General features: G+C 49.2%; 2 protein-coding genes across 3 annotated transcripts; one reads left to right on the top strand and one right to left on the bottom strand.

The window, feature by feature from the left end:
- The first annotated feature begins 1,681 nt into the window (after positions 1 to 1,681).
- Positions 1,682 to 3,684, top strand: EIF4EBP3 (eukaryotic translation initiation factor 4E binding protein 3). The gene is given in 3 exon segments (XM_069483741.1): positions 1,682 to 2,229; positions 3,284 to 3,448; positions 3,608 to 3,684. Coding segments are annotated over 3 exon segments (297 nt in total). The 5' UTR covers positions 1,682 to 2,126; the 3' UTR covers positions 3,637 to 3,684.
- A 702-nt stretch (positions 3,685 to 4,386) lies between these two features.
- Positions 4,387 to 9,805, bottom strand: SRA1 (steroid receptor RNA activator 1). Of its 2 annotated transcripts, none has more exons than XM_069483739.1 (5): positions 9,740 to 9,805; positions 9,477 to 9,602; positions 6,236 to 6,435; positions 5,423 to 5,531; positions 4,387 to 5,266 (listed from the first exon to the last, which is right to left on the bottom strand). In XM_069483739.1, exons 1-5 carry the CDS (start codon positions 9,798 to 9,800, stop codon positions 5,055 to 5,057), a joined length of 708 nt encoding a protein of 235 aa, XP_069339840.1. In that variant the 5' UTR covers positions 9,801 to 9,805; the 3' UTR covers positions 4,387 to 5,054. The 2 variants fall into 2 exon arrangements, with proteins under 2 accessions (XP_069339840.1, XP_069339841.1); XM_069483740.1 differs by lacking the exon at positions 9,740 to 9,805 and adding an exon at positions 7,845 to 7,899 and having other exon boundaries at positions 4,587 to 5,266; positions 9,477 to 9,566.
- Between the last annotated feature and the right edge of the window lie 672 nt (positions 9,806 to 10,477).

Consider the following 10,477-nt stretch of genomic DNA (forward strand, 5'->3'; position numbering starts at 1 on the left):
TTTTTTTAACTGGTCTTTCTCAGTCTCTTTTGGTGAATCCTGTTTCTTTACTATCCCTTAAATAAATGTTGATATGCCCAGGCCTCCTCTTACACTGTATCTTTTCCCCAGTGATCTCATCCCACTCTCTTGGATTTCACTACACCCAAATCGGAGTCACTAACCCAGGGTTGTTCCCCTGCACTTGAAACCAATAATATGCCCATCTTCTTGTTTTCCTTATTGTATTAGTTGGGACTACTTAGCCACCAAGACTCTCAAGCCAAAAGACTGAGAATTATCCAGACTTATCTCCCTTTCCCTCACCCCCACCCTTAATGAATCATCTTATTCTTCCTTCTCTGTGTATCTGAAATCTCATCCACTTCTTTCCATCCCCATAGCCATTGCACTTTTGCCCATCTGGTTTTATTGGGTTGGACTCCCCACCTTCAATCTCACCATCCTCTACCCCATTTCCCCCATCAGACTACTTCATCACCTTGTGTAAAAACTGAGCTATCCAAAAAAAAAAAAAAAAAAAACAAGCTGAGTTTTTCTTAAATGGCTCTCCACAATCTGCTTGCAAGCTACCCTCCAGCACTACTAAAACACTTCATTTAGGCATGTACCATTTTGTAAGAGACTCAAAAACCTTTTGAGGGGACAAAAAATATACATACCCAGCCAACTAAAGATACATATAGAAAAAATTAGCTGGGCATGGTGGCACATGCCTGTAGTCCCAGCTACTCGGGAGGCTGAGGCAGTAGGATCGCTTAAGTCCAGGAGTTTGAGGTTGGTGTGAGCTAGGCTGACGCCACGGCACTCACTCTAGCCTGGGCAACAGAGCGAGACTCTGTCTCAATTATTTAAAAAAAAAAATATATATATATATATATATACACACACACACACACACACACACACACCCTTGCTACCCAAAATGTGATTCTGAGGACTTGAAGCATCTGCATTACCTGGGATTGTATTAAAAATCCAGAATCTCCCCACAGACCTGTATCAGAATTCTCATTTTAATACGATCTCCACATGATTTATATGCACACTAAAGTTTGAGAAGCACTGATTTATAAAGTACAATTTTTTAGAAATGAGTAATCAGAGCTAAGGGAAAATACGAAGTCTGAGCTGAGGTCATATTGATAAATCCATGCAAATAGTCCACTTAGTTTTGGGGGGCGGGGTGGGAATGAGGCAGTACTGACTTTGAGGAAGCCAAACAGAGGACAACTGGATGAAGTCAAGATTTTTAGTGTGTGTAGGTACTAGACGTAGTACTTAACTCTTCCACCATGTCTCCGGCCTATCATTTTGTTCCTACATCAAAAAATCTTATTTCCAAGGCCAAACTCTCTCCTACTTTTTTTCTGAAAGCTAAAGACCAAGCCCTCCTCACCACCCCCCTGCCCTTCCTTAGTTAACTGTAGTCCAGAGATCAATGGACAAGTTTCCCCACTGGTGATGCCTCATGCAGCTTCCCCTATGCCCCAGCTTTTACTTACCTTTTAATTAAATTAGTACAGGTATCGCTTCTTCAGAAAGCCCGCCAGCCCTCCCTGACCTTCCCCTTCATGCTGGGCTCCCGGCCATTCTAGGTGCTCACCCTGTACTATTATTGTTTATGGAAGGCAGTACACAGCTTTGCTTAAAGGGCACAGGCTCTGGAATCAGATGCACTCAGGTTTGAATCCCAGTTTCCTCTCCTAGAGGATACATGACTTTGGCTACTAACCGTGCTTTACTGTCCAAACTGCTGCAAAGAACGGATGAGTTAACACTGGACAGCAACACTTGCCCTCTCTCACCTGCCCCCCCAGTGCCCAGCTGTAAATAGTAAATAGCTGAGCTGCTGCAGCACTCAGAGGCAGGTTGTCCAGTGCTAGGCCCGGAGGAACTGGAGGTCGGTGTGGGGACCGGGACTCAGACCCTTTCCAGCTTTCTCTGAGTCAAGGCTTGGTCCTTAGCGGGTAGGGCGGGGCCCCTCGCCGGGTTGAATGACGGCGGGCGTGGCGTAGTCCTAGTGTTGCCCGCGGCTGCACGTGGTCGGTTGAGTCCGCCTCAGACTGAGCAGTGCTCCGCGATCTCAGCACTAGCTGGTTTCCTTCCTGCTTCTCCTGCACGCTATGTCCACGTCCACAAGCTGCCCGATTCCCGGGGGTCGGGAGCGGCTGTCCGACTGCTACAGCACCACGCCAGGGGGCACGCTATACGCCACTACCCCGGGAGGTCAGGTGGCCGGGGCGGGGGCCGGGGCCGCAGGCTGCGGGCAAACCAGCGCATGCGTGCTATCGTGGGATGGGGTTGTGGATTTGCGGGCCTTGGACGCGTGCGCAGGCCCCTCTGCTGTTTGTAGCTTTGGGTGAGGATGTTTGGAGCCGAAGCTCAGTTCCCAAAAACCTTGAAGTGATGCAACGAGGCCATAAGCCTAGCTTCCGGGTATGTGGCTGTAATCCTTCACAGGGGGCTGGGTTCTGGGCGCCTTGCACATGCTCCCACCCCTTGCGACTTTGCCTCCTGGGTGTAACAGCTGAGGCCCCTAACTGAGCGTGGCCTCCGCAGGAAACACCGGGTCTTGCAAAGCTAGAGCAGTTGGGGGTGGGTACTCCGTTTATGTGCAGCTGGCTGATGGCCTGGGATCACGAGCTGCTGGGCACCCGACCCAGAGGTTCCTGCCGCGGGGGAGGGGAGGGGAGGGGAGAGAACAGGGTAGGGCCTTTTGAGGACACCACACAGGCCAAGTTCCTCTGGGCTAGGCTGAGCCTTATAGTACTTGGGAGGGGTCAGGATAAGAACAGCATGTCCCCGTGTTTCACTGGGAACGCAGCTCCTCCCTGCAGGAGATAATGGCCCAGGTGGTAACACTGGGTGACACCCTTCACAACTGCTATTTGACTTCTTGATCCAAGTGAGGCTGGAAGGCTGGGCCCCATCTTGTGAACCAAAGCAAGGAAGTTCCAGAGCAGCAGCCTGAAGTACCTGAGCTCCAAGTTTGGTGCTCTTCTTAGAGCCAAGACCTGATGTTCCCCCAAACCTAAAGCCCCTGCCTGAACCTGCTGGGATGCCCCACTTGTTTATGGTTTTTAGCCACATCTTGGTTACTTGCTGTGAAGTCTCGTCAGTTAAGATCCTAGCAGGACTGCAGAGCAGATGCCCTTTGATACACAGGGAAATGTGACACCACCACCCACAACCCCCAGTTCCTACAAGGCCTGTGTCTGGGGCTCCAGTAGCCTCTGTACCCAAACTCCTGACTCTTACCGTAGCCCCTACCCCTTGACAGGCACCAGGATCAACTACGACTGAAAGTTCCTGCTGGAGTGCAAGAACTCACTCATTGCCCGGACACCCCCCTGCTGCCTCCCTCAGATTCCCGGGGTCACAACTCCCCCAACAGCCCCACCCTCCAAGCTGAAGGAGCAGAAGGAGACAGAGGAAGAGATACCCGGTAAGGAAAGCAGGAATTAAGGATTGCCCCAGCCTTTGAGTTCGAATGCCCCTGTGAAGTAGAGCGGGGGTTCATTTCCAAGAGGGGTTTCTGCACTGATGCTGTGAGCCTGCAGACTCTCAGACCAGCAACCAGTCCTCCTGCCTTTTCTCTCTCCAGATGATGCACAATTTGAAATGGACATCTAATCCAGTGCAGATGACCCTGTGTGTGGAGTTATAGAGGGATCCCTCGGCCACTGCTGCCACCACCTCTTCTGGGGTATCCAGAGGCCAGCTGGCCTCATCTAATCTGGAAGGGAGTGATTTGTTGGTTCTGGGCCTCCTTTAGTTCTGAGGCAGCTAGACCAGGGATAGGAGTGGGCAACTTGCCAAGTCCTTGGCTCTGCTTTCTCTTTGGTCTGTAGGGACTCCTCTCAACCCCAGGCTCTCTATGCTTAGGGGCTGCGACTGTGGGGGATGGAGTATGTCACCTTCTGGTTGCTTAGTAAACATTCAGAGAAATGCCTTGGCTCCAGTGTTCTCCTCAATGCTGATCGCCGGAGGTCCATTCATTCCCAGCTTCCACCCGGCCCACTTTTAGCAGCAATGAGGCAGGCTGCTGGAGCTGCCAAACCATAAACAGCAATAGCCTGGCCCTTGCCAAAGGCTGTTGCTGCCTTTCCAGGAAGCAACATTCCTGGGACTGAGCCTCCCCAGCGGCTCCTCCCCTATCCAAAGCAGGACTTTTGGAAAAGAGGTGCTGTCCCTGCCTATAGTCATCCCCAGTCTTTCCCCCATGCCTTTTCTGCTTCTCACCAGTCCCCCTATTCCAACACTGAAAACATGTAACTTCCTTTCTCACAAGATGATATCCACCAAGGACCTCTCTGTCCCTTTCCACGCAGCTCTGTTCTCAAAGGGTTAGAATAGACTTTAGGGCCCACGTTGAAGGCCAGTATGAGGCAGATACTAGTGTGGTTGAGTCAGATAAAGTTATGATCCCAAATCTCAGTAATGTGGTTTTTTTATCCTTCAGTTTACACAGCAAAAACCCCAATGTGGTTTTAATCTCTGTGGCACCTATCTATATATCTCAAGGGTGATACAGTGCAAACAGGACAGTCTTTACTTTTTGTTAAGGGAAAGGCTCCCCGTGTTGTTTGAGCCTGTTCTCAGGCTGAAATGAAATCATCCAAAGACAGGGCTACTCTGCCCGGTGAGGAATGTGCTTTTCAGTCTAATCTTGGGGAAAGTGGTAGTCAGCAATCTGGTCGTGCCCAGCAAGGCCCTTCATGATGAATGGAGGAAGGAGAAAAGCGGTTTGCAGGGTACACAGGGAGCAGGGAAGTTGAGGACAACAGAGGGGACTAGTTTGGCATAGGAAGGGCTCATCTATCTCTCCCACCTACCCAAAGCCCACCACTGAGATGTTTTTATTGAACTGCCTGTGTTAATGGGTAACAAATGACCTCCCTCTGGCCCAGGTGCAACCTCTTCCCACAGAGGTAAGTCAGGCTGAATGAGACAGACAGCCTCCCTGGTGGTAAGAGGAAGCCAAGTGAAAGAAGGCCTCCCACACCAAGGCATAGGAGATTGTGTCAGGTGAGTCTGGGGAACCCACAGGATTATGGAGCCTGCTGGAAGCCTGGTATGGTCTGGTTCTCCTCAGCTGTGGCAGCAGATTTCTCTTCATTGGCCTCCTCCTCCGCAGACAGGCTCCTCTTTTCCGCAATTAATCTTTTAACTCCCACCATCCACTGACTGACCTCAGTCACATGGTCAACCATGAGTGAGCGGTGGATGTCATCTGCTGCATCCCACTGGTGGTTTGAAAGCTCTGAGGAAACAGAGGGGTTGAACAAGCAGCCTAGGATAAAAGAGACAGCTCCTGTACCTCCCCCCTCCCAATTAGTCAAAATCTCAGCACCAGTTCCAGCTCAGCCAATCATGGCAAGATGAGGGACTTAGGCTGTACCAGGGAACCCACCCATACCTCGCACTAGTATAGCCATCCTCTTCTTTACAGGCATTGACAACTTCCCTCCAGCCCACTGTTCCTGCAGCAGTGCCAGGCGTCGACTGATGTCATCACATACCTGCTTCTGAGACAGAAGCCCCCTCCAATTCAGTGCTGCCAACCCAACAGGGGGAGGTGATGGCAGCACTATGTAGGAAGCACCTGCTTTCTCTGGCCTAGGAACTTTACACTTCATCTTCAGAGTTCTGATTCTTTACCCAAAAGTTAGCAGCACCCACTGAGAACCTGATGAAACCTATAGATCTCCTCCCAAGAAAAATGCATGTATGGCTAGAATTTTTAAATTTCAAAGGCTTCTCAGACCCTCAGAAGCTTATGTTACTTCACAGATAAGGAAACTAAAAGCCAAAGAGGTGAAATTACCACGACACTCCCTCTTTCTTTCCTTTAAGACATTCCTTAGATCCCTTGCCTCCACAGACTTAGGAAACAGTATAAATAAGATTTTTTTCTCCCAGATTGAGCACAAAGTCAGCAGGATCTGCTCTGAATGGCTTGGAGGTACAGAAAATCAGGCTGTTACCGGTTCACTAATGGGAGCTGAATTCAACTCTTGCTCCCACAAGCCTCTTCTATTGAAGTCCTCTGAACCCTCCTGAAATCTTGTGTTCATTTTTCTGGGAAGGCCCCAACAGATTCTGAAAAGGTCTGTAACTAAAAGAATTAATAGCCATTGCCCATAGTGTCAGAGGATCTACCTCTGGGAGCTGTACCCACATCTGGCTATGACTGGGAGCCCTCTCCACCCTCTGGAGTGCCAGGGCTTACCCTCGTGTGGCCACGGCAATCCTCCAATGCCTGTTCCAAAGGTCCCAGCACATCCTCCATCAGAGCTTCAGACTCAACTGGGAAACTTGTGGGCTCCACACCAAAGGCAGGACAACTCCCCACAGGTGGGGGCCTGGGAACTTTACTTGAAGGAGGTGGAGGCCCCATTGCGGGGAGCCCAGAAGTCTCTGAGGTGGGGACTGAAAAGGTAAGAGCAGGATCAAGCAAGATGACTTAAATATGCAAGAAGCTCAATGCTGAATTTGCCCCTTCTAAGAAGGGCTTCTGGGACAACTCATTCAAAAATGTGTATTTATGCAGTCTCTACCATATGCCAGACAATGTGCTAGGGACCAAAGGTAAGAAAAGTAAAACAGAAAGATTAGGTTTCTGACCTCAGAAAGCTTAAATTCTAGGGGGTGGGGGGGAACACAAGAAAATTACCAAATTGTGTTATATGCTACAAAGAAATAAAATGGATTATGTAATAAAGATGAACAGGGGGATCTATCTAGACTAAGAGTTCAAGGAAGGTCTTCTGATGTGACAACTAAATTTATCCCAGCTCACCCACTCTGATCTTCAGCGAGTTACTTTTAACCTCTAAGCTTGGGTTCAAACTTAGCTGTTTTTATTTTTTTATTTTTATTTTTTGAGAGTCTCACTCTGTTGCCCTGGCTAGAGTGCAGGGCATCAGCATAGCTCACTGCAGCCTCAAACTCCTGGGCTCAAGCGATCCTCCTGCCTCAGCATCCCGAGTAGCTGGGACTGCAAGAGCACGCCACCACGCCCAGCTGATTTTTTTCTATTTTTAGTAGAGACAGGGTCTCGCTCTTGCTCAGGCTGGTCTTGAACCCCTGACCTCAAGCAATCCTTCTGCCTGAGCCTCCCAGAGTGCTAGGATTACAAGTGTGAGCCTTAGCTGTTTTTATTAAGTTGAGAAATAATGGATGAGATAGATGCAGCTATGAAGAGTTAAAGGAGTATGTACCGGGTGTAGGTAAGGGCAATGCCTAAGATGCAGGAAAAGTGTTGACTTGTTCAAGGGACAGAAACAAGGCCTGTGTGTCTGAAAATTAACACTGAAGAAAGTAGTCACCAGACATTTTTTAAGATGTATGCTATGAAAAACTGATGAGAACTGGTCAAAGATGGAGGCAGACACAACTAGCTGGGGAGTTGAGTAGTCCAGGAAAGAGAGAATGCTGGCATGGACTCGGGTGAAAGAGTACATGAGGGAAAATGGAGTGGTCTGAAGTTTATTTAGGAGGAGGTAGCAATAGAACTTGGTGGATTGGGGGTGAGGGAAAAAAAAGTCAAGATGACCCTTGGGTAATGGGAATCACTGAGAAAAAAGACTAGAGAAAAGTCAAGAATTTACTTTTGGGTATCAGCATCCACATGAATTAATTCATCTAATAATTTGGCCTCTCGAATACTTGACCTCGCTCCAATAGTCATTTTTTCCCACCCTACCTCAGCCTCTCATTTCCCTCTGGCTTGTTAACGACACTGTCACCTCCAAAATCTGATCACCCCTCCTACCCTTCCAGTTTAGCTACTTTGACTTCATGGTGCATTAAAATCACTCCCTTATAAATACTCTTACCTCCTTTATCACCTCCTATTGTCCAACTTTCCTGGTTAAAGCCAACTTGCCTGTACTTGGGAGGAAAAACAGAACCATGCTAATGAATTACACTTTAAATTCATGGCCACAGATTTTAAAAGGTATCAAACACTGCCTGGACACTTTGCCTCGTTTTTCCACTATTTAGAGCCACTATTTTCATATATCTAAACTTTTCCACCTTCTCCCCCTCTCTCCCTTTCTGTGCTGTCTACTTCTGACTCTGCCTCATATTTCATTGAGAAAAACAGAGCTCATTAAACAGGAACCCTCATCTTCCCACCACCACTTCTAACCCAACTGCATCTGTAGGCACTGTCCTTCTTCCTCTAATGGATGAAAGGTTCCTGCTCCTATCAAAAGCCATCTCTCCAGCTGTACTCTGCATCCCAGCCTCTCTTGTCTTCTCTAGGCTTCCCTCTTCCACTTTTTTTTCTTTCCACTTCTTCCCTAAAATCTTGTCTTCCACACTGCAGGCACAGTGATTTTTTTAAGATGTATGAAGTGGTTTTGAAGCTGGGAAGATTGTGCCCCTGGGCAAATGTTTGGAGACAGTTTTGGTTCTCACCACCAAGTGGGTGCTACTGGCATCTACTGGGTAGAAGTCACCAATGCTGCTAAACATGCTACAATATATAAGACATTCCCCCATAAAAAAGCATTATCTGGCCCAACATACCAATAGTGGTGAGATTGAGAAACCCTGCCTTATATTTTTCTAGAGTGGAAAGGGTGTGGAGAATGGAAGTTGCTGAAAAAATCAAACCTGAGCCCCTTTCTGGGGGCCACACCCCACTTAATGCCCTAGGAAATTCTCAGGGGGAAAGGCAGCCTCTGCTTTAAACTTTTCAATGGCTTCCAACTTTACGTATCCTGGTTTACAAAACTCACTATGCTCTAGCCACTCTGTTTTCCCTCGGTCTCTGAATTGGCCAAACGTGTTCTTACCTCAGGGCCTTTGCACTAGCTGTTATCGTAGGCTTGGAAAGCTCTTCTGCATGATCTTTGTGTGGCTTAAATGTCCGCCCCTAAGTCAGTTAACTCACCAGTCGCATATCACATCACTCTGTTTTATTTGTCTTGGACCCCTTACCATTATTATTTTACTGTAGTGCTAGTGTGTGGATTCCCTGAAAGCAGAGACCTTTTGTCTTGTTCGCTGCTGTCTACATCACCCTCAAACAGTGCCTGGCTCATTGTTGGTGCTCAGTAAATAACAGTGATTAAGTAAGTGAATGATTGAATAACACGTTAAGTCTAAGATGCTTCTTATATACCCAAATGAAGAGGTAGAATAGACAAATGGGCATACCGCTATGGGGTTGTGGGCAGAGGTCTAGGTTGGAAGTCAAATTTGAAAACTTAAAAGCCACAGGTCTAGATATGATCACCTAAGGTGAAAATATAGAAAGAGTCTTTTTAAACCAACATACCATTTATTAATCTGAGCAGCAGAGAGGGGGCTCGGAAAAGTGCCTGCCATGAGCCCCTTACTGGGGCCCCAATCTCTCTTTAGGGAGTCCTCGGAGGAGAGAAAAAGGCCCTCGGAACATGCTTATCCCTGACACCACCCATTCTCCGCCGGTCTCCCCGCAAAGGGTCCCCACGCACCTCTGGGGGATCCATCCTGGGGAGCGGCGACCCTCTTGGTGAGCGGCGTGCGCTTGGGCCCGCCAGCCTGGGTCTGCAGCCCGTATGAGAACTGCGGCGGGTCGTTCCAGCCGCGCTCCTTGTTGCCTGCGGAGGTGAAGCGAGACTGGGATTTCACCGGAGCGTTATATAGAGGCTGAGGGAGACAGGTCTGCACCCCGCGCCTTAGCCGCCCCCAGCCCGCCGCGAGCACCTAGCGCCCCTAGACCGGCCGCAACACTCACCCGGCTTCACGTACAGCTCCGCCATCGCCACTTCCGCACGGCCAGCGGGGCAGCGCGTCATTTCCGGGGCGGCCGCTCGGCCAGCGCACACAGGCGCGGCTCCCGATGGCTAGTCGCCTGGAGCCCCTGAGATGGGCTGGTCCGCAGGCGCGGGCAGCCACTTGTGAGGACCCTGCGCCAACTCCCTAAGGGACTAGAGGTCTCCGGCCAATGAACCTTCGGGATCCTGGTCACAAGGCACCAAACGGGGCTGTTTTCCAGGAGCTGGCGCTCTAGGAGCCCTCGTCCTCTCTGGGTCCGACCTCTCCAATGTCTCCCACTTGCTCTCAGGAGCAAGTTCGAACCACTAGAAGCTCCTGTCCCACACGTGCCCCTCTGTGATCTGACCAGCTCGACTTCTAGAGCCTCAACTCTGTTCACTGTCCTGCACAATCAACACATTCATTTTCTCTAGCCTCGCTACCTGGTACTCAGCTTAGATGTCACCTCTTCTGGAAGCCTCTGTAATGCCTCAGGCCAAGTTAAGTGTCTCACCTAAGCTCCCACAACCAAGGTTTCTTAGTTGTACTACACCATATCTTAGGTGTTGCTTTTTTTGTTTTTTTTTACTCTTGTTCCTCTCCCTATTTTATTACATCCCCAGCGCCTAGCTTAGTGCCTGGCACGGAGACCTTAGAAACTATGTTCGTTGAATGAATGAAGTAAGATTTCCATCACACTCATGCCTTCATATGACTA

Source organism: Eulemur rufifrons, chromosome 10 (genome assembly GCF_041146395.1).
Source record: "Eulemur rufifrons isolate Redbay chromosome 10, OSU_ERuf_1, whole genome shotgun sequence".
Classification (NCBI taxonomy): domain Eukaryota; kingdom Metazoa; phylum Chordata; class Mammalia; order Primates; family Lemuridae; genus Eulemur; species Eulemur rufifrons.

Excerpts from the sequence above, each read along its gene's own strand:
- SRA1 (XM_069483739.1), bottom strand. The coding sequence starts at position 9,800 with ATGACGCGCTGCCCCGCTGGCCGTGCGGAAGTGGCGATGGCGGAGCTG. Across the intron at positions 6,436-9,476 it reads CCAGGATGGATCCCCCAGAG|TCCCCACCTCAGAGACTTCT; the intron begins GTGCGTGGGGAC and ends TTACCTTTTCAG. Across the intron at positions 5,532-6,235 it reads ATTGCCGTGGCCACACGAGG|AAGCAGGTATGTGATGACAT; the intron begins GTAAGCCCTGGC and ends CTTCTGTCTCAG.